Here is a 27,950-nt window from a genome sequence, read left to right as displayed (position 1 = left end):
ATTTGCTCAAATGTTCTAAGTAATTTCTATTGGGGTTTTCTTCTAGATGTTATATGTTTTGAGGCACCTTAGTTTATTAATCTGTTAAATATGTCTCTAAAACTGAAAACAAATCTATACATTTATAACAGAGCTGTTGACCTTGGACAAATAGCCAGATATCTCTCCAGCATATGGGTTTATTTGGGAACACAAAGAATTGCAGTTTGGGGCATGCAGTCTAATGGTGAAACACGTGCAAGTCCAGAGAAACAAAGGACAAGAATATTCATTAACAGACTTGGAAAGGGGCTATTGTAAACCAACAGTCCACTGGAGGAAACTGAAAGTTTGAAGTATAGTGGCTTCTCATTGGCTAAGTTATGGCAGTCTCCCATTGGTTAGATGCTACTGGCAAGGAGGAATCTTTTCTTTTTCCTGCCAAGGTAGTAATGTACTGTCACCTCCTGTCAGAGAAGATCATCTGTTCCTATTGGGATCCGTAGTGTACACTGAGTGACATGTACATGAGAGTTCTCTCTTCCAGCCTCCTGCCTCCTTTATTAAATGAGGTTTCTTTTTAGTAATTTTCACAGAGCTAAAATAGCTTTTTACCATCTTGGGTAGTAGTAATTTTCCTAGAAAGGAAGGAGGTGAAATTCTAGTGTTACAACATCGATTCTAATGCTATAATTCTATGAAAATTTATTTAACATGTATAAGTGAAAAGAAAAGCAACTAAGAGTAAAAACGAATTAACTAGCATTGGATTCATGTTAATGTTACTCAGTATTTCTTATTCTCCAATGGAACAGTGTGTCCATAAAATGGTCCAAGATGTCAAGCTCTGACCAGCGTGGCTCAGTTGGTATAGACCTGTTGGCTCGGCATTGTCCCCCCCAAGCAAAAGGTCAAAGTTAGATTCCTGGTCAGGACACATGCCTGGGTTGTGAGTTGGGTTGGGGTATAAACAAGAGGCAACTGAAGGATGCTTCCCTCTCACATGGATGTTTCTCTCTCTCTTTCTCTTTCCCTCCCTCTAAAAATAAATAATAAAATTGTTTTTAAAATGATGTTAAAATCTACTAATAAGTATCTTTTCTTAATTTTTAAAAAATATATTTAATGTATTGAGTTCATAATTTTTTTAGTTTTTGTAATACAGTACTCTTAAGCCTTGATGTCTTTCATGACTTGTTGAATGCTATAATCTAGAAATAGTATATGTGATTGAGTAAAAAAAAATTGAATCATTGTAGTAGATTATTATTCTGTGGTGTTACCTAGAGAATACCCTGACGCCTAGGTGCTTGGCCACCTGAATAGCTTAAGAAATTAAATCAGTGAAGTAACTTTAAAACTTTCCTTATTTGCATTTAGCAAATATAATAAAATGCTTATGAAAAATTAATGTCTTAACTAAAACATAATGGACAGTCTCTTGTAGCCTATTTATATATAAAATGCCAAAATAAACATTAAGAAAACATTTGCAAAATACATTTTTCATACCCCTCCATCCTCCTCCTCAAAAAAAAAAACACCAGTATAAAACATTCTGTGATTCTGTGCACTTCATCTTCTCAAGCTGCACAGCACCAAGCTCATCTATGATGGAAGAATATGATCATTAAAATACAACAAGAACATCTTTGTGAATGGGCCTGCCCCCTTTCAACAGCAGCACAGAGCTAGAATTCATCTTACCATGGCCTCAGCTTCCCATTAGTAATCAAGGAAGGCAGCTAAACCTTCCTCCCTTCCTGAGCTTTGAGAGCTAGGTCTTTGCAAATTCTACCCTTCCTTCCTAAAAGCCTGGACTTCAAAGGGCAGTAACAGAGAAATGGAAAAAAACACACACAGCTACACCACACTGACCTTTCATCTCTTCTGAGATTGTGTCAGTGTATTGCCATGGAAAGTGTGCCCAGTAGACATAATATAATACCAAAATAAAATACTAAAATAAAATACAAAAAATGGCTTTAGGACAAGTTTTTATTTTTAGATTTTATTAGGTGTCAGGTATACAACTTTATAATACATGATCTCTATAGTACATTGTGTGTTCACCACTCAAATTCAAGTCTCCTTCTGTCACTATATGTTTGACCCATTGTATCCTTTTCTACCTTCCTTCCACCCGCCCCCTTTCCCTGAGTTAAACACCATACTGTTGTCTGTCAGCTTTTGTTTGTCTTGTTTATTCATTTGTTGCTTTCAGTTTTATATCCCACATATGAGTGAAATACTGCCATATGAAACAATATGAATGGATCCTGAGAATATCAGGCTAAGCAAAATAAGCCAGACGGAAAAAGGAAGATTTTCTTTAATGGGTAGACAAAGTCATTATAGCTGAGGTTGGAAGGACACTACTGATGTTCTCGAGGGGGAATGTGGGTTACACCTAAGTGCAGTAGCAGAATTTTGTGTGCTGTACCCAGAGATGTTTAAGAGCCAAATGCAAGTCCATATTACCCTTATGGGTCTGTAGGGAATAGTGGAACTTGTAATTATTCCATACAACTATTTTTAAATAAACTTTTAATTTTTTAAAAATAGTTTTAGCCCTGGCTGGTGTAGTTCAGTGGATTGAGCACAAGCCTGCAAACCAAAGGATCGCAGTTCAATTCCCAGTCAGGGCACATGCCTGGGTCGCAGGCCAGTTCCCAGCAGGCAACCATACATTGATATTTCTCTATCTCTCTCCTTCCCTTCCCTTCTAAAGATAAATAAAATCTTTAAAAAATAGTTTTAGATTTATAGAAAAGTTGCAAAGATAACACAGACAGTTGTTACATACTTTGCACCCAGTGTCTCCTGTTAGCATCTTACATGAGCTTGGTACCTTTGTCATAACCAAGAAACAACATCAGTGCCTTATTAACTAAATTCCATACTTTACTTGTATTTTCTTTGTCTTCCCCTAACATATGGTCCAGAATACCATCTAGGATACCACATTACGTTTAGTCATCATGACTCCTTAAGTTGCATTCAGACTTACACAAGTATTTTTGAATTATTAAAATATAATAGTAAAGTGGTTTGGATTTGACTACATCCGTAATAATTATAACAGAATTAACCCATGGCCAGGGACTCTGAATTCTGATCCTTTTTCCTCTGTGGGAAGAACCCCCTTTATTTCCCAACTCAAAACATTTTATTTTTGTATGATTTTATTTATTTATTTTTAGAGAAATGGGAATGGACGGAGAAAGAGAGAGATAGAACATTATTGTGAGGGAGAAACATTGACATTGACTAGGGACCAAACCCACAACCCAAGCATGTTCCCTGACCAAGGATCAAACTGGCGACCTTTTGCATTATGGGATGATACCCAACCAACTGAGCCACACTGGTCAAGGACCAACTCAAAACATTTTGGATGGTGATGACTTTTTGTGCTGGGGTAACTTCAAAGACAACTGATAAATTAATTCCTTCACACACTGTGATTTGTTTCCTCCATAAATCTACTGCTGTTCTACCCACAAAAACAATAAGGAGATATGTGTGTCTGTGGAAGGAGGGAGGCTCTTTTTAAAAAAAATTTTTTTTTTAGTTTAAAAAAGCAAATGGCGACTAGGTTCATAGGGCAGGCTAATGCAATAACCTATGTACTTTAACTTGTATTAGCCTGTAACCAATGATAATGTACAATTTTGTGTATGTACATGTAGTGATAATCATAAGACAGAGAATATGAAATAAGGCTATCAAGATAGAGTCTGGGAGAAAAAACAATGCTTTAGTTCAATATTAGAGCTTCTTTTAAAGGTGACAGTGGGAAGTTTTATTGACATGAAGCACTTCAGCTCCCGTTGCTCTGGTTTCCTGCTTTGTAAAAGGAAGTTAAGCCTGTTACATACTTTGCACCCAGTGTCTCCTGTTAGCATCTTACATGAGCTTGGTACCTTTGTCATAACCAAGAAACAACATCAGTGCCTTATTAACTAAATTCCATACTTTACTTGTATTTGTAAAAGGAAGTTAAGCCTGTTACATACTTCGCACCCAGTGTCTCCTGTTAGCAATTTAGTTAATAAGGCACTGATGTTGTTTCTTGGTTATGACAAAGGTACCAAGCTCATGTAAGATGCTAACAGGAGACACTGGGTGCAAAGTATGTAACAGGCTTAACTTCCTTTTACAAAGCAGGAAACCAGAGCAACGGGAGCTGAAGTGCTTCATGTCAATAAAACTTCCAGAAATATATTAAGAAATATATTTCAGAAATATATTTATTCCAGAAATATATTAAGTTAACTAAGGTTTTCCCCCTCTTTTGCCATCTCCCCAGCCTCGGCCTTGGTCACTATATGCCTGGAACTGTTGCAGTGACCTCTTTCAATTAAGCATGTGTGTATGCGTATTCACAAACCCCCTTGGTTCAGCCTAACATCGCAGTTAGATTAACCTCCCAAACACCATTTGCCTGGATGGATTTCCCTATTTAAAAATATTTAGGGACCTCCCATTTTCTACAGAGGAAAATGGAATATTTTCAAACTGGTATAAGATGCCTTCTATAATTTTGTTCCAACCTAAAATTTTTAACATCCCCCCCACTATGGTATACCAAAGTTTCTGCACTAGGCAGATATTTCTTCTTTCAGTTGACTCAAAGTGCTCATTAAATTCATTATTATAATCATTATCAACAAACAATTATTTTGCAATTTCATTACCAGAAGCTTTCCTGCCTTGTTTCTTTGCTTAGTTTCTTTCTTGATGCTCATCTCGAATTTCTACCCTTTCTAAAACAGGCCCAGGTAAATCCTACCTTCATTTCTCTTTAACTCCCCACTCCCTCTCCCTCCAGTGAACATGCCTCTCCTGGGAACTCCTGGCCTCCACATGCACGGTTGATATGCTGGCGTATTTCCTCCTGGCCCTATTTTCTGTATGTGTATACTTATAGAGTATCTATACCAAATTGGGATTGCACCAATTAAATGACTTTTTCATTCTTTTTTCATTTATTATATCATGAACATTTTCATGTTAATAAATATTTTTAGAATGTGATTTTCTCATGGCTTCATAGATAATCTACATCAAAATCCCCATTGTATTATACGTATAGCTGAACACTTAGGTTGTCTCTCTTTCTTTTATAAGTGATGCTGCCTGAACATTCTTACTCATCTCTAATTATGTACTCGAGATAAATTCCTAAGAGTGGGCTTATTGAGGATGGTTTTCATTAGGTTCTTGGTATGTATTTTTAAGTTACTTTCCAGATACATTTTGCCAATTGTTTTCTTTACTCAGCATTGTATGAACATATCCATTTTATCTACTGTCTCATCAGCACTGGGTGTTATACTTTGCTTATACTGTTTGTTAATTAGCTAATTCAAGTCCATCTCATTATAGTTTTACATATTCTGGTTACAAAGCCTTTATCAGATACATGCTTTGCAAATATTTTCTCCCCATCTTTGGCTTCTTCTTTTTATCACTTTCTTAACAATATCTTTCTAAAGGCAGAAGCTTTTAATGTTGATAACTTTCAGTATATTGGATTCCCATGGACCTTGCTTTTGGTGTCATACTTAAGAAATCCTTGCCTAACATGAAGCCACAAAGACTGTCCCCTATGTTTTCTTTCAGAAGATTTCAAGGATTTTATACTTAGGTCTATGATCTATTTTAAGTTAATTTTTGCATATAATGTGAGAGATGGATAGAAGTTCATTTTTTGGTGACAATTAGTAAAAGAATAGGATTCTTTCCAGATATCAAAGGCATGTTTGTTTAAAGAAGAGGGGAGAAGTTCACCTTTAATGTAATACCAATAAATTATTGCTACTGACTCACATCTGGAGTCTAATTTTATTATTTGGCAGAAAACCATACATTCTATTACCACTTACGTTATTTGTTTGCCCCCAAACAAATAGGTTTGGGGAAATAAGTAAATAGGTTTACTTATTTCACCTAAACAGCTAATGTAACTGCATTAATCAATACATTTATTTATAGAATGGCATTTCTGAGGACCTAAGACATAAACAGCACTATACTTCTTAGCTGGTATGGGGAAACAATTTCTTTGCAATCCATGAACAACCTATTTGCAATTTACATCTGATTTCTAGAATGAAAGGGAGTCAAAGTAATTAACTTTCTTGAAGCACAAAATTATTATTAACTAAGGAACATCTGTCAACATTAAGAGACTTGGGCTCTTGGGAATGTACCAATAAAGATAATTAAAGAAAGGACTGTGATAAATAAGGAAACTTTGTTGTAACTGTGGCTTGGAGTTATTTGTGAAATAAAAAGTTTCTTAGTAATTGGAAGTGCCACCAAAGCCTTTAATCAAGTGATTTTCAACTGGTGTGCCATGAGAATTTTTAGAACATGCAACACCTGACTATTTAGTCAGAGACACTGACCTCTTTTCCCTTGGGTTGTCAAATTTAAAAATGACAACACCCAACACCACAATAACTGTTTAGTGTAAATGAATCAAAATTATACCTATTTTGTCAGATCTGAAAAAATATATATTTTGCAGTGTGCTGCAGAATTTTAGTGATTAGTTTATGTGTGCTATGATATGGAAAAGGCTGAAAATCACTGCTTTAATCACCTGTTTTTCTCTGTAGGTCATCAGCTCAATGAGCTCCCTCTCTGAGTACTGCCTACCTTCCATTCTGCGCACATTGTTTGACTGGTATAAAAGGCAAAATGGCATTGAAGATGAGTCACATGAATACAGACCGAGAACAAGCAATAAATCAAAAAGGTACATTTCTTTTTTGCAAGGATTTTGAAGATTATGATTTTTTTCTTTTGATTTTTCTTTTCCTTCCCTCTTTCCCTTCCTCCCCTCTTTTTTTCATTTCTTTAAGAAACATAAATTGAAATGGAAGTTAAGAGTCTTCTATGTGTTCCTACCTCTTCACACAGACACCTGGCAGGTACTGCAGGAGCCCCTTGTTTGCAGGTGTCACAGTGGGAGTACTGGTCACTGGCTATTGTCATAGGTGGAGAAGTCATACAGGCCCTTAGTTTGACATTGGTGGGGTGAGTTGCAAAGGGCCAAGGTTATCCTTTTGCCTGCTTCTTTTCTGAGCAGTCTCACCTCCAATCTCTTACCTGAGAGCAGAGAGCTGCTGCCTGCTCCACACCGTGCTGCCTGGATGTTTTCATCCTTGGTAGTAACCTTGAGTGGCCAGTGTACCATGGACAGGTGATGATCTGGACACTTGCCATGGTTTTGGAGCTTCCACTAATTAGCCGTGTGACTTTGGGCAACTCGCCACATCACTATAAGTCAGTCTTTTCATGAGCAAAATGCAGAGGTCAGATTCCAGCATCTCTAACTTCCATTCCAGCAGAATTTTGTTTATTTGTTGTGTGGGTTGGAAAAGTTTAACTTGCTGCCACATGAGTGCTCTGGCAGCCATCAGACTGAAACACACACTATCCAGTGAATGTACATCCTTCAAATATAGGTAAATACATGTGATTTTGTATGTTCGAAATCCAGCCACCACAAACAGGCAGTAAAGATAAGAAAGTTTAATATACTTACCTTTTTTAAAGGATTATTTCAAAAGAAACTGGCTTTCTCTACCTGAATTGGTTATGCATGTTTTTATGCTTTTATTTTTTTATTTTATTTTATTATTTTTCAAGTACAGTTTTCTGTCTGTTTCTCCCATCCCAGCCCACCCCACCCCATGTGCTCCCCACCTCCCTCCCATTTCCACCCCCCTTAGTTATTGTGTCTGTGTCCTTTATACTTGTTCCTCTAAATCCCTCCCCTTTCTCTCCTTAAATTCCCTCCCTTTTCCCCTCTGGTCGCTGTCCCCCTGTTTTCTATTTCAATGTCTTTGTTTTTATTTTGCTTGCTTGTTTGTTTTGTTGTTTAGCTTCCTGTTAAAGGTGAGATCATATGGTATTTGTCTTTCAACACTTGGCTTATTTCACTTAGCATAGTGCTCTCCAGTTCCATCCATGCTGTGTCAAAGGGTAGGAGCTCCTTCTCTCTCTCTGCTGCATAGAATTCCATTGTGTATATGTACCATAATTTTTTGATCCATTTAAAGACAGTAAATTGAAGTTGATCCCTCAGAAAATCAAACATCAACTACTTCCTGTAAGTGATTTATCCCTCTCATTTTTGACACTTCTAATATTTTTTTAAAATATTCTTTTAAGGATTTTATTTATTTATCTTTAGAGGGGAAGGGAAGGAGAGAGGGAGAGAAATATCAATGTATGGTTGCATCTCATGCATCCCCTGCTGGGAACTGGCCTGCAACCCAGGCACGTGCCCTGACTGAGAATCGAATTGCGATTCTTTGGTTCGCAGGCCCACGCTCAATCCACTGAGCTATGCCAGGCAGGGCGACACTCCTAATATTTTTTTTAATATAGACTTCTCTTGAAATAGACTTGTAATTTTACCAAATTATGATCCATCTAAATTTGTAATTTTATTTTGTAATGTGCATGAATTTCTGCAATTTATAATCATGAACTTATGATTTTGTTTGGGGGAGGAATTAATAATAACTTTGCATTTTTTTAGCTGATGAGGGAATTTTTATTGGGATATAACAATAAGATGTATGCTTTTAAAGTGTGTAATTCTGTGTTTTGGGTACGTTCACATGCAACTGTGACTCCAGAGCATCACCATCTAACTCCAGAGCATTCTGATCACCTCAGAAAGGAACCCCATACCAATTATCAGCCTTTCCTCATACATACTTTTTGAATGTATCAAATGTTAAAGACAGAATTTCAATTCTTGTGTCTGAAGATTTGGACCGCGTGATTATTATATTAATGAAATCATTTTATTACATGTCTTATATTATCTGTTAGCTTACGAACAGGTATTATTAAAACATTCCTGCAGGTAGGAATTAGGGCAGTTGTTAGCGAGTTGGCTTAGGCAAGCTTTAGTTTTGTTCCTCAGTTTTGTTAGAATTTAATTACTAAAACTAGATTTGTCATGAGTTGATTGCTTTGTGAATTAAAAATAATCATGTTTTTAATCATGTTACTGACTGATTATTTTCAGGAGATCAAAGTAATTGCTAGGATCAAATACAGAATCAGCACAGTGAAATTCAACACAGTAGCATTTGAGTTAGCATTTGAAAGTTTAAAACAACTTTGTGTGTTTGGGAGAAAGACAAAGAATTGGATCCCCAAAGCATAAGGTAGCTAATAATGTAAATTTGTCTCACTAGAAAAATTAGAAGAGGAACTTTTGGGAGAAGCATGAACAACTGAAAACAGTCAAATGTGATGAATGTGTATTTGGGTTATGTTTTCTAAGATTAGTATAATATCAACATTTTGACTGCCAAATAAATTTGTCAAATGCCTCTGGCTCCTGGCAGTTAGACCTCAGACCAGCAATAGAGCTGAATTCATTATTGGAAAAGTATATGTCTTACTTGTATTTAAAAGCATCATTAGCTTATAAATAAAATAGACTTAGAGGTTTAAAAATATTTTTCTAACAAGAACTGCTACTTTCTCAAGGTCCTTTGGCCCCTTTTGAAGGCCCTGATGAGCCGTCCAACACAAACATTTTCTCTCTGCTGTGGCTGGCCATCTCTGGGGGTCCTCCTTCCATTTGGTAGTCAAGCTTCTTGTTTCCATATTCCACGATACAATCTCTAGGTTAAACTTGTGAATGCCTTCTTTTTAAAAAGCATTTCTGTACGTTTTCTTCTTTCCTGTGTGGTATTTGCTCCTTCTTCTGGTGGGTCTTGAAGGACTTCAGATAGATGGTTCTGTTCAGTTCACTGCTCCTCCTCCTGCCAGGACTGTTCCTAAATGATCCTGAATGAAGGAGTGCCAGCCCTTCCTTACATTTCCCTTTGCATCCACCAGCCTCAGTTTGACTTGCTGACTGTTAGCTTCTCCAGAAGTCATTTTCCATCTTGAATATTACCTTTCTTTCTGCTCATCTCCTCTGGACTAAAGGGAAAAACATTTCATATTTAAAATATCATTTGACTTATTTTGAAAATATCTGCCTAATAAGTCCAAATCCTATCATCCTTTCTCCTTCTATTTAATACAGAAATATTTAACAGTTATGTGTTTGGAAGAGTGGACTGCTTTATTTTTTTTAAGTCAAGCAAACCTTTATGTAATTCCTATTATTATTCCCATTTATAGATGGGGACATTACTGGTAAAGAGAAGAGGCATAATTCCACACAAAAGTCCATGATCTTAGCTGCTATTCTTGCTTCTGGGCTAGGCAACTCTGCATTCATTTCTTTTTTTTTTCCTTTATCCAATCACCCCTCAGTATGTTCAATGAGAAGATGGGGGAGGGACATGACTCACATTTCCATCTTTCCAATCCTGCTCCCTGACTTTTCAATGAGTTCAAATGACTCCGCTCTGCCTCTTCTACCTCTTCTCTTACATATTTTTCAACCTCTATCTTCAAATACCTCTTTATACTTTTTATTTCCTCCTTTCATAAATATCAAGAGACTAAAGGTAAAGAGGAATGGCACAAGGGGGAAAAACAATTGTAATCCTTTCTTCACCCCCCTGTAGTTCTGCTCATCGTGGTCTTTACATTGGTTTAGCTCCTTTCACAAGATCTTTTCACTGTATACCACTTGCATGGTAGCCCTGTCTGGTGTTTGTATCCAGTCTACAGATGATAGAGTTAATGGGTTGAAACATACCTTAGAAAAGCCCACAAGATGAGGTTATAGACTCACAAATACCTCCTCAAGTTGACGTGGTTGAAAATGTAAAATTTGCAGTCAAATATTCTGACTCAGCATTTGTCCCCTACAAAACCCCGTAATGGGAACAGCTTCAGCAAATACTGTATTTACCCCTGCCGTCTCATAACACCAAGTTTGACTTGCAGTCCACTGGGGATGAGTCCTCAATCTTAGAGTAAGAACATCACTCACAATATCTTCATGCCAGTTAATGTGAATATTTTCAATTTTACAGTGATGAACAGCAGCGAGATTATTTAATGGAAAGACGGGACCTTGCCATTGATTTTATTTTTTCTTTAGTATTGATAGAAGTTTTGAAACAGGTAGGTCATTCATTTAATGTTATTTTTAGATAAAATTTATTTATCTGAAAATTACTTAAGTTTTTTTAAAGATTTTATTTATTTATCTTTAGAGGGGAAGGGAAGAAGAGAGGGAGAGAAACATCAACCTATGGTTGCCTTTTGTGCATCCCCTGCTGGGAACTGTCCTGCAACCCAGGCATGTGCCCTGACTGGGAATCGAACTGCAATTGTCTGGTTCGCAGGCCCGCGCTCAATCCACTGAGCTACACCAGCCAGGGCTTGAAAATTACTTAAGTTTTTAAAGTCTAGGTTTATTTGTGAATTTCAAATACTAGGTCATATGAATTATATTTATTGATTACTGAAGTCCATATGTAGTTATTAGAAGTACTCTTATTGATTTGATCTTTAATATTCTCAAGTTAAGAGCCATCTCTTTTTTTTTCCAGATTCCACTTCACCCTGTATTAGACACTTTAATACATGACGTTATTAACTTGGCTTTCAAGCACTTTAAATACAAAGAAGGGTAAAGTAATTTCTCACCTTAGATTTTGACAAGGCTTGTGATTAAAACTAAATCTGGTTTTAGATGACCAGGGACCCCTAACCTGTCTGTTTATATCTCCTTTAGATACCTCGGCCCGAACACCGGCAACATGCACATCGTGGCCGACCTTTACGCGGAAGTCGTTGGAGTGCTGGCGCAGGCCAAGTACGGAGTGCCCCTCGGAGCCCTCACTGTAGGAACAGGGTGCTCTCTGCCAGTCCCACCTACTCTCAGGAAGGGGGCAAGCTAGCTTGTAGGGAGCAAGGGTGTTGTTTTGCTGTGTGTGCCCATCTCTGAAACTAAGAGCTTCCCCGAGGCAAATAGGAATCTTTTACCAATTTGTTTGCTCTATTCAATTTGTTTGCTCTATTTGATTTAACAGTGAGCCAGGTTCTACTAAGAGTTCATGAGTTTCATATGACTGCATCATAGAAAGAAATGGACTAATCAAATTACTTTTCTCTTTGCCCAAATATTCCAAAGATGTTTATCAGTTTTAAAAGTTTTGTTGTGCTCATTTAGGCAGCACATATACTAAAAATTTTGGTTTTCCGTATTCCACAAGTGGGTGGTTATGATATATCATCCATGAGTGGGAAAATTGCCTTCAAGAATGTCCCTTTACTATAGACCTTACTTAATTCAGCTGAGCTAAAAATGTCCCATACTCTGTCATGGAAACAAGTCAGGGGAAAATTCTCATTGCTAAATTTATCTGGCCCCATAACACTACTTAGCAGGCTAGAACAAAGTGTGTTAGGTTATTAGCAATAATACACTTCTTCCAAAAGTGATGTCATACCCATTCTTCCTTCTTCATCATATTCCACCCTCAGGCAGATCAGGCAAGATCCCAAGTGCCTAGGTTAGGCAAAGTGAGCCAGGGACCTAATGGGAACCCAAGGCAAGAGACCTACTGACAGCAACAGTGGTGCCCATATCCTGTGAAATACAATCCTCTGAAAGAGATTTTTATCTTCAAGAAATAGAATTTTCTAATTTAGTATCATGGATATACCCAGTTTATTTTAAAAAAATTTTAAGTACTTACTCAGAAATCTTACCTACTCAAAACAGGCAAGAACTCAGGACAGACTCCCCAAAACTCCTTGGCATGATTTAATCTAACCCAGTTTATCTATTTATCTAGACCACTCATTTTTTCTAACAAGTGGAACATGAATAATTAGAGGGAAAAGAGGTGGGTATACTCACGCCAGTGAGAACTGTAAAACTCAAAAGACTGACAGTAACAGAAAGGAAAGACCAGCTAACACATGCACAAGGACTAAATAGTACAGTTATCTGGGCCATTTTGCATGAGACAACTTTGTACTTTTATTATAGCCCACTTTTATTTTAAAAAGAAGATAACCACCCTGTACCTGATGGTTCATCAGTCATTAAGAAAAAAAAGAAGAATGTGTTTTGGAGAGATTTCCATGGCAATTGAATGATAAAAGTATTGGTATTTTGAAAGTATAAGCTGAAATTATCTGGCAAATTAATTCATGTGTCTCTACCTCATTACTGAAAAAGATGAGAAAATGAGTTATTAGTATGTATTTTTGATGATTAGTCAAAATTTTTGATGATTAGTCAAACCCTGAAAATATCAACATATTCCTTTGTAATTCTTCTGTAATTACTCTAACATAATTCTCTTACCCAGTCATTTGGGAAGTTTAACATGCCCAAAATAATATTTTGTGTTCTTCTTGGTTTTTGTTCATTATGTATAATGATATTAGTTACTTATAGACCATCCTTAGCTACATCAATTTTGGGTTGGTTGTGAATGAATTAAGAAACAGTGTCATAACTAAACAACATTCTAAGGTTGTAGGAATTTCCGTATTTGGTCTGACGTATGATCCACCAAGCCAAAGTTTTCTTACCAACAGTGGCTTTTTTTTTTTTCATGATGTTTGTCTGATTCTGCAGTAGTAGAGCAGTCTTACTTTCTACTGCTGAATTGAGAGTTGTCTCAGTTTGGACAAGGCTCCGATATTTTGCCATCACAGGAGAACCCCTTGACCATTGGGTTCTTGTAGTTAATCACAGTAATATCTGGTCATCACAATCAATAGACAGTTAGCCTTTACTGACAGTACAGTCTTAAGCTGGTGTCATACTATGAATTATCATATTACTTTCTTCTCATAGCCCCACCAGGAGTACCACATTATCATTGCCTTAGAAAGTCATGCTTCATTTGTTCTTGGGGAAAGAGGATGTGTTCTTATCAGGTACAGGGTGGTTATCTTCTTTTTAAAATAAACTTGACTAAGGTAACAATTTTAATTTTTTATTTTGCATCTAGTTCCCAATGATAATGCATGTGAAGTATTTTCTTCATTATGACTTTAGTTTTTAATACTTAGTTTAGTCTTTTTAGTTTAGTTTTTAAGTTTCAGCAAAATCACTATTTTTATATTGCTAGTGATAATGTGCTTAATTCACATTCTTAAGGGAAAACATCTTTTCTATGAAGTGACATTTTCCTAAAGTGTTGACTTTTTCAAAGTCAATTAAGTTAAAATTGGATGTTTGAAGGTGACTTTTTCTTGGGTAGTGGTTGTTGTTAAAATTTGGTATAGTCATTTAAATACTGATGATTACATCTAAAGCTCATAGGTTTCAAAACTCTTTTATCCTTTTATCACATAAGATATCCTTATGTGATATCTTAATGTATATATTCTTACTCTCATTTTTATAATATGTATTATTCATTTTAAAGTAAAAGTTATTTGTATGTGTCATAGCATAACAAAGCCTAAGTAATCATTAAGTTAATGTATTGCCTAAAGACAGTACTAAATACTAAAGTCATGGTCACTAAAAAGAAGTTTATTTTTCCCTAAAATTATTTTAAAAGAAAATAGATTTTAGCACAAATAGACTTTTGGATTATTTTTATGCTAAAATAAAATGCTTATGTCACTTGGAATTTTTTCAAGCAAAAGATAGCCATATTTATTTTTAAATGAGAAATAAATAGACTTTTAACCACTAGCTCATGAGAATATTGAAATAGTGAGTTATGCAAATAACCTGCCTTCTCCCTCCCCCTGAGGAAAGACCTCAGTGTCACATGGTCTTTGAAATAAAATAACTCTAACCAATAAGATTAATTTTCTTTTTTAAACTCTTATATTTCAAAATTAAATTAATATATTTTTCTTTTTTAGTGTCTGGAAATAAGTTCAATTAAGATAGAATTTTTAAAAATCCAGTTTGGGATTATTAATTTTTGCAATCTGGATTGAAATTCACTTCCACTGCTTTCCATGCCATTTCTTCTCCCCATGTTTCTCCATCTCTGCCCAAATACCTCTGCTTGCCTCCCACTGAACTCAGATTCCTTCTGAAATCTTCTCTAATTATCCAGGTGGAAAGAGTCCCTTCTATCTCCAATGCCCTCTACCTTCTCTAAGTATAGTATTCACATAAAAAACCAATGAGAAATATGAGAGTGATCTGGCCCAGGGCATTCGACCTCCCTGAAGGATCAGACAGATCCAGGCAAAGCGTCAGACACATGCTAACACACTGCATTTTTTTAAATTATTATTATTAATATTCACATGGTTTATTGTCAAGGATACATTGTTTTATCTTCCCGATTCATCTTTACGCTGTTCTAGATAGGGCAGGAGCTTTACTTTATAGTTCAGGACTGTCATTAACTATGCAGCTGGATTATGGTGGAAATTCCTGGAATTTGCATCAGGAAGACCTGTGTTTGAGTCTCTTCTTTATTACTTTGGTCTTCCGGATTTATTTCTTCATTTGTAAAATTGAAATGCATTTACTGTCTGACTCGGTAGATTGTTGTGAAGATAAAAATGTGAGAGTATAACTTGCGTCAAATATGCACCATCTTACAAATATGTTTGATTGTCCTTCCTGATTCAGACCAGTTCTTCTGAAACTTCAGCACATCAGAATCACCTATATAAAACTTTTAAACAGGATGACTGGACTCACCCTCAGAGTTTTTTGTTCAGGACATCTGGTTTGGGCCAGAAAATACCTGTTCCTTTACCAGTTCCCAGGTGATGCTGATCTGGCGACCACACTTTGAGAACCACTACTCTGGACATACTGTGACATAAAGGGTAACAGCATGAACTCCAGAGCTAGACACTTGGCTTAAAACTCCATCAGAATTATTTGCATGATGAAATATCTGCCACAAGTTCCTCTTATGTAAAAAGGGCACAATAGTAGCACCTACTGGAATGGCTGTGAGTTAAATGAGTGACTCTTTGAAGTTCACTGAACTTTGCCTGAATCATAATTTTTACTATAAGAAGTAGAAAAGAAGGATGACATTGCAGTTTAAAACTTATATTTCATGTGTTATTATCTTCTTAAAACCTTTTATTGTGAAATATATGTACCAAACCTAAAGAAAAAACCCATACATTGTTTAGAAAAAGATAAAGAGTTTTAATCAATTGTTACCAAGTGAATACTATGTTACCTCCTCCACTAAGCCAAGAACTAGAAAATCACCAGCTTTCATGAAGCCCTTACACCCACCTCACCAGTCATACACCCCTTTGCTGACTTTTAGTGAAACATAGCTATATGTTACTGCCTTCTTTATGTATCCTGAAATTTCTGCTTTGCCATATCAAGAGCTACTGTTCCATGTTTCTGGGGTTCTGTCGGTTGGCCTTTAATTTCTATCATCATAATTACCCTCTCTAATCACACCTTGCTCCTTTATGCAGAACCTCATGCTGATGGTCTCAGGGAACCAAATACAATGAGTCTTAAAACACCTTCCTTGTCGTTTTTTAACCAACAGTGAAACTGGCTATTTTAGAAGTAGTTTGGATAACTTTTATGTGTATGTTCCTGCAGCCTCAGGTACTTTGAAGATGTTACTGCTTTGCATCATCTTAAAACCTGCTCTTCCTTTAATTCTATATGATATGATAATATTGTAATTAATATTAATTACTAATATTATTTTACTTTAAAGCAATACAAATGCCTTAAGTTCCTTGAGAACTGGGTCTGTTTAGTTGCAAGTTCCCATACCTATAGTAGAGAGCTTACTTGTCTTCTAAGGCTGGTTTAAATTTTCCTATTACTAGGTCCTCCTTTAACCTTAAGATATTTTTTTCAATGATCATGAGCCTAAAACTATAAAAGAGACATGAACATAAAACTTTGGAGGTGGATACAGGAGTGTTTCTGGGCGTCATTCCCTGTCACTGTCAGACTGACCGGCCCCACAAGCTGTGCTCATGCTCTCAACTGGATGCTGCATGCCCTTGGGGTCTGCCAGTGTGTTGGAAATTGCTAAGCCTGAGGAAGTGGAGCTCAGCTAATGCAGATCTATTTAGGAGCTATACTGTCTGGAGAGGATTATAACCCTGACTGTTATCCCTAGCCCAGAGTAGATGTTGAACATTGTACAAAATAAGTGAAGAAAGGAGAAGATGAGACTCTACCAAACCCCCCATATCAAATCCTTTCAGAATGGCAGCCACTGTACTTACATTTTAAAGACCTCCCTATCCCCGTTGCCCTGACACCCTGAGATGCTGAAGGCCTCCCTTACAGTTGCTTTCCTGTCCATTATTTGATAAATCATGCATGTCCTTTTTTTTAGATTCCATGCTGTGAAGAAGAAATTTATGGCAGAGCTCAAAGAATTACGACACAAGGAGCAGAGCCCATGTGTTGTTCAAAGCATCATCAGCTTGATAATGGGGATGAAATTTTTTCGGATTAAGATGTATCCAGTGGAGGACTTCGAGGCATCACTTCAGTTTATGCAGGTAATACCTTGAGGCCAAGGGGCTCTCAGCTGGAGTGACTCCCTGCCTCAAAGTAACTCAATGGAATGTGAAAACCCATTCACTTGTCAAGGGAGAAAAAAGACCTACTTTTCTCATAATAATTCAGACAAGGCCTTGTCACCAAATAATAAATTTTCAGGCACATAATTTCATTTTGAACTTCACATCATCTTCAGGGCACTCTGTCCAGTGGAATGTTTTATTTACTCACCTTACCTCAATCTCTCTCTCCCTCTCATTTATTTATTTTCTTACCCATTGGCTACATATTGTTCTGTAAATAAAATATAAAATATAGCTGTTTTTTTTAATTTTTAGAGTTGATAGCATTAGTTTGCTATGCTAAAATCCATAGGCATCAGAACTTTAAATAATGATGAGATCAATCTATTCATACTAACAGAAGGAATCCATTTAAAAAAATTAACCAAAACAGAAAACTTCCGCCAAGATAGAGGCGTAGGTGGAAACACCATGCCTTCTCCCACAACCAAGTTTAAAAACAAAGTTTTAGCAACAAACACACAGCCAAACCACAGAAAATTGAACTATATGGAGGTCCGAAAATAACAAACCGTTCAGCCAGATGGGTAAGAGGGCAGAGCCAGCAGCTGAGTGGATCAGGCAAAAAAGATCCCCTGACCCAGGTGCGCAGGCAGCCAAGGGCAGATCCCAGGTGTGGGGTAGCACTGGGCAGACCCAGTGAAGGCGCAAGGTGGCAGGCTGACCATGATCACACATTTGTGTGCAGATAAACCAGTGAAGAAGCGAGCAGTGAGACAGACCACGCAGGCCCCAGCGGCGGGAAGCAGCCGAGGGCACCACTATTGCTCCCTCTCTGACCCCGCCCCCACATACAGCGTCACAAACCAGAGACCTGGGTGGCCCCACCCTGGTGAACACCTAAGGCTCCACTCCTCATATGTAACAGGCTCGAACAGACCAAAACATGGCTCAAGAAGAACTCAAACCCCCAGAGCCAATAACTCTAAACGACCAAGAAATTGCCAACCTATCAGATGCCCAGTTCAAAACACTGGTGATCAGGATGCTCACAGAACTGGTTGATTTTAGTCACAAATTAGAGGAACATATGAAGGCTAAACTAGTTGAAATGAAGGGAAATGCAATAGTGATGGAAATGAAACTGGGACTCAAATCAAGGGAGTGGACCAGAAGGAAGAAAAAAAATGACCAAACAGAAAAGAATGAAGAAACAAGAATTCAAAAAAATGAGGGGAGGTTTAGGAACCTCCAGGACATCTTTAAACACTCCAACATCCAGATTATAGGGGTACCAGAAGGGGAAGAGGAACAGCAGCAACTGGAAAACTTATTTGAACAAATAATAAAGGAGAACTTCCCCAATCTGGCAAAGGCAATAGACCTCCAGGAAATCCAGGAAGCCCAGAGAGTCCCAAAGAAGTTAGACCCAAGGAGGAACACACCAAGGCACATTATAATTACATCAGCCAAGATTAAAATGGAGAGAATCCTAGAAGCAGCAAAAGATAAGGGGACAGTCACCTACAAAGGAGTTCCCATCAGATTGTCAGCTGATTTCTCAAAAGAGACCTTACAGGCAAGAAGGAGCTGGAAAGAAGTATTCCAAGTCGTGAAATCCAAAGACCTACATCCAAGACTGATCTATCCAGCAAAGCTTTCATTTAGAATGGAAGGACAGATAAAGTGCTTCTCAGATAAGATCAAATTCAAGGAGTTCATCATCACCAAGCCCTTATTATATGAAATGTTAAAGGGACTTACCTAAGAAAAAAAAGATATAAAAGATGAACAGTGAGAGGACAGCAAACTCACAGTTATTAAGAACCACACCTAAAACAAAAACAAACTAAGAGGACAGCTAGATCAGGAGCATAACCATAGAAATGAAGATCTCAAGGAGGGCTAGCAACAGGGGAGGGGGAGAAGGAGAAGGGGGGAGAAGGTACAGAGAATAAGTAGCATAGATGGTAGGTACAAAATAGATAGGGGGGAGGGCAAGAATAGTAGGGCAAATATAGAATCTAAAGAACTTGAGGCACGTGGTCATAAACTAAAGGGGGGGGAATGGTGGGGAAGGGGTGTGCAGGGTGGAGGGGAATGAAGGGGGAAAATAGAACAACTGTAATAGCATAATCAATAAAATATATTAAAATAAATTAAAAATTAACCAAAACATACAGGTTTAGATGTTGATTACTTAGTGTTTATTATTACATGCTAACAAAACAGTTGCTAACGAGGATTCCATAGAATATGCAGCTCTATTAGAGTTTACAAAAACTTTAATATCTGAAGGGATTTTTTTAATGCTGCTATGAATCAGACTTACTGTATTTTGCTGTATACAATGCACACTTTTTGCCCAAATTGTTGAGGGAAAAATAAGGATGAGCATTATAGACAGGTATAATGATTACATACCATGGGTATGATAACCAGTGAAATAATACTATATAATGTGTACCCACATCTTTGTGCACATTACACACACAAAATAAAGAGCTAAAGTGTAGGGGTTTGATAACAGGCTGTACCACTTCGTACCCACCAGGACAGCTAGAATCAAAAAAACTGTTGGCGAGAGGATGCAGAGGAATTGGAATCCTTGTGTACTGCTGATGGGAATGTGGAATGTGGCACAGCAGCTTTAGCAAACAGTTTGGTAGCTCCTCACATGGTTAAATCTAGAATTACTATATAATCAAGAAATTCCACTTCTAGGGATGAAAATATATGTCCACACAAAAACATGAATGCAAGTGTTTGCATAGCAACACTTTCATAATAGCAAAAAAAAATAGAGATAAGCCAAATATTCATCAACAGATGAATGGTTAACAAAATATGGTCTATCCAGTATTATTTGGCTACTAAAAAGGAACAAACTACTCATATTTACATGCCATAATATGGATGAACTTTGAACGTAGTATGCTAAGTTAAAGAAGTCAGACACAAAAGGATACATATATAATTCTATTTGTATGAAATATACAGAATAAGCAAATCCATAGAGACAGAAAGTGGTTGTGTAGGGTTGTAGGAAGGGATTGTGGGTAGGGATGACTGCTAAGAAGACTAAAGTTTCTTTGCAGGATAATAAAAAGGTTCTAAGTTTGATTGTGGCAATAGTTTCACAACAGTAAATATATGAAAAGCCATTGAATTGTGCACTTAAATGGGTGAGTTACATGGTATGTTAACTACATCCCCCCAAAAAAAAACTGTTTAAAAATAAAAAGAATATAGGCTATGTGTGTAAAACTGCTTGGGTTTAAATTCAAGCTCCAGTGCTTTACTAGCTTTGGGACCCTGGGAAACCAGGCTTAGCCCCTCCCAGCCTCACTCACCTTATCTGCAGTGGTGATCATGACACTAATCTTCAAAGGTGGTTCTGAGAATTCTCAGTAACTTCTAACCTCTATTATTATTTTTATTCTCCTCACCTACTAACTCATATATCTATGTACTTGAAGGACTATTTGAGAGAGTATTTACATATTATTGCAAAAAATGTAGGAAAAAGACCACAATGCTGGGAACCATGAAGCTCCATTTGGTTACCAGTGACACTGTGCTGGCAATGCCTATCTCAGGCTGAGGTCTTAGTGTGAAAGCAATAGACTGGGGACTTCAGTAACTGCTGTCGGTGATCGGCCCAATGTTGACTAGAAATAAGTGGTAATTAATAGCTAATATAGATATTAATGTCATCCCAAATATATTTAGCCTTGGACTCTTTTATGGAAACAATTCCTAGTGAAGACCACAGTAAGTTCACTACCAATTCCAGGAAGGAGAAAGGGGCTGGCAGAATTCTGGACAGGTCAACTCCTACTAGATGATACCTGGGCAGCCAAAAATATTGATTGACAGCAGTCCACAGGCAAATACATCCTTGCTTGAGTAGCTGTTGCAAAGGTTTCCTTGTCTAAAGGAGGGAAGGGAAGCCTTCCAGACTTGCTTGTGGAACTGTCTGAATAATAAACACAATTTAAATTCAGGGTTAGCAAGTAAACAGCTCTGTGCCCAGGGCTGTCAGGGCCTAAAATTAATGTAAGGTCTTCTTCTCTTTCCATGTTTACCTTCTCTGGGGAATCTGTGTTTGTGGGTTAGTCTAGGGCTCAGGGACCCACGCAGTAGATGGATGGTCACTAGAAATTTGTTGCAAATTAATGACTGATCAAATCAACCAGTAATTCAGCAGATTAATGTCTCCTTGCTGCTTGTAGATGCTTTTTGTCCTTTCAACTTAGTGTTTGAGATCAAAGTAAGAGGGGAGTGAGAAAACCAGCCTTGGAAAATAGGCCATTGTGGATTTTAATATAAATGCTAAATCTGTGGTTTTTAAATATATTTGGAATATGTCTTGTTAGTATGTATGGTGGAATACATACTTATTTATTTAAATTTGTATGTAAATACATTTATGTGCTCATCTCAGTCTATGCTCCCACCTTTAACTCTTTTTCTACTTTCTAGGAATGCGCACATTATTTCCTGGAGGTCAAAGACAAAGACATCAAGCATGCCCTGGCTGGACTTTTTGTTGAAATTCTTGTTCCAGTTGCCGCTGTGAGTTGTTACACTTTAATTTTTAGGAACTTCTTCAAATTGGGTTTGAGAGTCAATAATTTAATATAATATTAACATGCATCTCTGTTTCAGGCTGTTAAAAATGAAGTCAACGTTCCCTGCCTTAGAAACTTTGTTGAAAGTCTTTATGATACCACTCTGGAACTTTCTTCTCGAAAGAAGCATTCCTTGGTTAGTAGCTATGAGAAAATCAAAATATAAAATTGCAGAGACTAAAATTTCTAGGATACAATCTTTTGAGAGTCACAAGCATTTCACAGATAGAAGAATTCCCTACAGCTCCCTGAAGGAAAGGTAGCATTTCAAAATTTGGAGCTTAAACTTAATGTTGACCATGATTGAATCATGGCAATGTAAGGTGATAAGACCATGTCACCTAGATGAATCTTCTAGTTCTAAGGATTGTGATGTTTATTTTTGAGTTTGGCTTAACTTGATTTTTGTTTGAATTTCTGAGTATTTTTTCCAATATGAAGGCTAAAGTTTATAATAACAGTTTCTCCTCTCAGTCCTCAAGAGTCTTCCCTGGCTAATTCTTCCAAAATTCTGAACCAACACATATTCAAGCAGGGGGGAGTTGTGACACAGATAATTGCCATAGGAAAGATTCTCTGAAGGCTAAGAAAACAATTTTGGGGAAAGCTTTTATACTAAGAGCAGCATAGGAAATTCTTTTAAATTCCTACAACCTTTTGCCCTCATTGATAAATAAAGCTCTAGTTTATGAATCAGCAAGTATTATACCAGCTGTTGCAATACTGTGAAGGAAGCAGCTTGCTTAAGTCACTGGTACTGGTATAGTTGATGCTAGTCTTCAAAGTGCAAACATTGACATCATTATCTGAGCAGTACTCAGAGTTGCTTTGCTGGTACTGGTCACAAAATGTGCTCATTTGTCTATATTGTGGTTATTACGACTGAATGCTTACTTGTGTGTTTTTGTTGTTGTTTTGTTTTAGATTACTGGCCTGAATTAAAGTTACACTCAATGGTAGCAGTAGTTCAAAATCAATTTAAGATCTAGTTGACTTTAAAAAATTAGGTTTCTGGTCAAGATGACAGCATAGGAAAAAGCAGTACTTGCAGCCTTCCACCACCATATCAAAATTACAGCTAAACTACAGAATAACCATTATTTAAAACTGGCTGAAATCTAGATGAACAAAAGTCATACAACTAAGGATATAAAGAAGAAGCCACATCAAGACTGGTAGGAGGGGCAGAGACACAAAGGGCTGGTCCCACACCCACATCTGGTGGATAAAAATTGCAAGAGGTATCTCCACTATGGAGGTGGCCCCTGAGCAACAAAGGATCCCAGCACCACACCATGTCCCCACCCCAGGTTTCTAGAGTAATGAAGAGAAGTTCTGGCTGTAGAAACCAGCAGGGTTTGTGGCTGAGTGAGATGGAGGGCTTCTGGAGTTCCAGGTATTTCCTCTTAAAGGGCCTGCATGGACTTAGTCAGAATCACTTCCATCTGAGCTCCAGCTCGTATTGCATCCTCAAAAGGCTCCAGGGACAAATGGGGAAGGGCTGAATTGTCTGGCATCAGGGTAAGAGCCAGAGGGTCAGCTTTTTCCCAGACAGAAGTGCTGGCAGAGAGTGTTTTTCCGTTTCTGAGCCCTCCCCCAAAAGAGCTGGTAGGCAGGCAATATATCTGAGTCTCCATCAGCCTATCCCTGTTGATTCCTCCCTGGTCATTCCCTGAGACCTGACCCCACCAATTTGTAGGCCCACCCAAGCTGGTTCCAGTGGCTTTTCCACGTGAATATCTTGTCTTGGCTTATGTTTCAGACTTTCCTAAAACCTCTCAGGAACTCTTGTAAAACTTTGAAACAAGCAGCATTTGGCCTCAACATGCCCCATATTTCTTGCTAAATAGCCCCAGGTCCAGCACTAGTGGCAACCTACCTTGGCTCGAAGCTTCTCTTCCCCTGAGCTCTTCCTAGCCCAGCACATATAGAAGCCATCTGCAAATCACCTTCTATCTCATGCCCTGAGCAGAACACTGGCAATGGCTGACCTTGGCCTGCACTTCCTAAAAGGCCTCAGAGCCACATACCTGATAGACTGCTTCATATCATTCAAAGTACCACCCAACAATCTCCACAAATGACAAATACAACAGGAAGACTCAAAGGTACCAGAGCCGCACTGAAGTAAGTCCTGATTTTGGAGGTGGGTCATGCACAGCTGATTCTCCACAGTAGCTGCAGCCAGTCCTTGTAGCCAGTAGGCCTGGAGGTAAATCCCTCTCACTGATGTACCAATAGCAACCAAGGCCCAACTACAACAGGAAGGTGTACATGGCCCGCATGGGGGGCAGCACACCTTTAGCACCCTGTTCAGGTGAACTGGGAGGCCATTCAACTAAACTGCCCAGGACATCAGCTATTTTAGACCATTCTACCAGGCCCGGGAGATGTAGCAGCTCTCCCTAATACAGAGAAATAAACACAGGGAAGTTCCCAAAATGAGAAGACAAATACACATGACCCAAATGAAAGAACAAAACAAAACTCAAGAAAAAGAACTAACCAAAATTAATACAAGCAATCTCCTAGATGCAGAGTTTAAAACACTGGTTATAAGGATGCTTAATGAACTTAGGGGAAGAAGTATATGAACTTACAACTCCAACAGCATAAACAGGGACATGGAAACCATCAAAAAGAACCATTCAGAAATGAAGGATACACTAAATGAAATGAAGAATAATTTACAGAGAATCAATAGGAGAGTGGATGAAGCTGAGAAACAAAAAGTGATTTGGAATATAGTGAAGCTAAATACACCCAATCAGAACAGCTAAAAAAAAGAATTAAAAAAATAAGGATAATGTAAGGAGCATCTGGGACCCTTTGAACACACCAACATTTGCGTCGTGAGGGTGCTGGGAGGAGGGGTCCCCAACCCATGGGCACAGAGAAGTAGCAGTCCATGGCCTGTTAGGAACTAGGTTGCATAGCAGGAGGTGAGCGACAGGCACTCAAGCAAAGCTTCATCTGTATTTACAGCTGTTCCCCATTGTTTGCATTACCACCTGAGCTCCACCTCAAGTAGATCAGTGGTAGCAATACATTCTCATAGGAACGTGAACCCTACTTTGAATGGTGCACATGAGAGATCTAGGTTATGCACTCCCTATGAGAATCTAATGACTGATGACCTGGGGTAGAGCTGGGGTGGTGAGGCTAGCTCTGGGGAGTGGCTGCAAATGCAAATTATCACTAGCAGAGAGATTAGACTGCACAAAAATCATAATAAGTCAGTTGCTTGTAGACATATCAAAACCCTACTCATGAGTAGCAAGTGACAAGTATGTGGCATCTGGTGGCAGGTTATAAAGACATTCCTCACCCCCCACCCTGGTCTGTGGGAAATTGTCTTCCACAAAACTAGTCCCTGATGCCAAAAAGGTTGGGGACCACTGCTGGGATAATAAGAGAAAGAGCAAGAAATTGAAAACTCATTTGAAAAAATAATGACAAAACTTCCCTAACCTGGTGAAGGAAATAGACATAGAAGTCCAGGAAGCACAGAGAGTCCCAAACAAAAAAGTCCCAAAGAGGCCAACACCAAGACACCTCATAATTAAAATGCCAAAGGGTAAAGACCAAAAGAGAATCTTAAAAGCTGTAAGAGAACAGCAGTTAGTTACCTACACTGGAGCTCCCATAAGACTAACAGATTTTTCAACAGAAACTTTGCAGGCCAGAACGGATTGGTAAAAAAAATATTCAAAGTGATGTAAAGCAAGGACCTACAACTAAGATTACTCTATCCAGCAAACCCATCACTATTTACTTATTTGTTTGTTTGTTTGTTTATTTATTTATAGTGAATCTTTTGGCATAACATTGGTTAATAAATTTATATAGGCTTAAGATGTACAATTTTATAATACAGCATCTGTATATTGTATTATGTGTTTACCATGCCAAGTCAAGTCTCCTTTTAACACCATTTCTTCCCCATTTACCCTCTTCTATCTGCCCTCTCCCTCTTTTCCCTCTGGTAATTTTTGTACTACTGTCTGTGTCTATGAGATTTTTTTTTTTGCTTAATCCCTTCACCTTTTTCACCCAGCCCCACAACTGCCTCTCTTCTGACAGCTGTCAGTCTGTTCTCTGAATCTGTCAGCCTGTTTCTATTTCACTTGTTGGTTTGTTCATTAGATTCCACATATAAATGAATTCATATGGCACTTTTCAGTCTCAAAAAATCATTAAAATTCTGGAAGAAAACATAGATAATAAACTCTCAGACATTTCTCATAGCAACATTTTTTCTAATGTATCTCCTTGGGCAAATAAGACAAAAAAATTAACAAGTGGGACTACATCAAATTTAAATGTTTTTGCACAGGAAAGGAAACCATCAACAAAATGAAAAAACAGCCCATTGAATGGGAGAACATGTTCACCAATGATACATCTGAAAAGTGGTTAATATCCAAAATTTATAAAGAACTTATAAAACTCAACACAGAAAAAAACCCCAATCCATTAAAAAATGGACAAAGGACCTGAATAGACACTTCTACAAAGACATACAGATGACCCATGGACATATGAAAAGATGCTCAACATCACACATAATCAGAGAAACGCAAATTAAAACCACAAGGAAATATCACCTCATACCTGTCAGAATGGGTATTATCAGTAAATCAAAAAACAAGTGTTGGCAAGGATGTAGAGAAAAGGGAATCCTAGTGCACTGATGGTGAGAATGCAGACTGTTGCAGCCACTGTGGAAAACAATACGGAGTTTTCTGAAAATATTAAAAATGAAGCTGCTTTATGATCCAGTTATTCCACTTCTGTGAATACATCTGAAGAAACCCTAAACACTAATTTGAAAGAATATATGCACCCCTATGTTCATTGCACCATTATTTAGAATAGAGATTTGGAAGAAGCCCAAGTGTACCCATCAGTAGATGAGTGGATAAAAAAGCTGTCATACATTCACACAATGGAATACTATTCAGCCATAAAAAAAAACGAGGAAGACTTACCCTTTACAACAGTTTTGATGGACCTTGAGAGTATTATGCTACATGAAATGAGCCAGTCAGAGAAAGGCAAAGTTAATTTAGAATTGAAAGACATATAAAGATGTTCCCAGACCAAAAAAAAAAAAAAGCTAAAGGATTTCCTCACCAACACACAGGTATTACATGAAATGTTAATGGATCTTCTTAAAGACAAAGAAGAATCAAAGGTTCAAATATGTGAATAATAAAATGACAATAAATGAATATCAACAATTGAATCTAAAAAATAAAATAAATGAACAAGCAGAACAGAAACAGACTCATAGATACAGAGAACATTTTGTTGATTGCCAGGTAGGATGGGAGTTGGGGAGTTAGGTGAAAAAGGTGAAAGGATTAAGAAGTACAAATTGGTAGTTACAGAATAGTCATGGGGATGTAAAGTAGTACAGCATAGGAATGTAGTGAATAATATTGTAATAACTGTATGCTGTCAAGTGGGTACTAGATTTACTAGGTTGATCAATTAGTAGGTTATATAACATCTAATCACTGGTGTGTACACCTGAAACTAATACAACATTGCCTGCCAACTGTAATTGAAAAATAGAAATAAAACTGAGGTAGCAGAAATGTCAGTTGAACCTAGAATTACAATTGAAAATCAACTGCTAAGTTTGTTACACTGTAAATGGAAATCAAGTCATATTTCCTCACCAATTCACATCCCACAATATATTTATATTTAAATCATATATATTACATAGATTTGTATAGGTATGCACATGTGTTTAATAAACTTGTTTAAGTGAAAAAATCTTATTATTTTATATAATAAAAAATAAAAATAAAATAATGAACTGTTAAGCTCATCATGACCATTACTTTTTTGCTAATTCAAGTTAATAGATGAGCTAGTAATATTTTGTTTCAG

At 37.4% G+C, this 27,950-nt stretch overlaps 1 protein-coding gene across 11 annotated transcripts in view; it reads left to right on the top strand.

The window, feature by feature from the left end:
• The window catches only part of FRY (FRY microtubule binding protein), a 540,321-nt gene that overhangs the window by 301,574 nt on the left and 210,797 nt on the right, over positions 1 to 27,950 (top strand). For all 11 annotated transcript variants that reach the window (XR_008392915.1, XM_053672872.1, XM_053672873.1 and 8 more), the window contains 7 exons: positions 6,609 to 6,748; positions 10,962 to 11,052; positions 11,484 to 11,563; positions 11,669 to 11,749; positions 17,220 to 17,388; positions 21,898 to 21,990; positions 22,084 to 22,182. Coding sequence is in view for 10 of the 11 variants with exons in the window: in XM_053672872.1 (XP_053528847.1) it covers positions 6,609 to 6,748; positions 10,962 to 11,052; positions 11,484 to 11,563; positions 11,669 to 11,749; positions 17,220 to 17,388; positions 21,898 to 21,990; positions 22,084 to 22,182 (753 nt within the window). In the remaining variant the exon portion in view is untranslated. The remainder of the gene's footprint in view (positions 1 to 6,608; positions 6,749 to 10,961; positions 11,053 to 11,483; positions 11,564 to 11,668; positions 11,750 to 17,219; positions 17,389 to 21,897; positions 21,991 to 22,083; positions 22,183 to 27,950) is intronic.

Source organism: Artibeus jamaicensis, unplaced genomic scaffold (assembly GCF_021234435.1).
Source record: "Artibeus jamaicensis isolate MK-2021 breed Jamaican fruit bat unplaced genomic scaffold, CSHL_Jam_final contig_793, whole genome shotgun sequence".
Classification (NCBI taxonomy): Eukaryota; Metazoa; Chordata; class Mammalia; order Chiroptera; family Phyllostomidae; genus Artibeus; species Artibeus jamaicensis.
The sequence above is the reverse complement of the archived record's forward strand: the minus strand, read 5'-3'. Positions and strand labels throughout refer to the sequence as shown.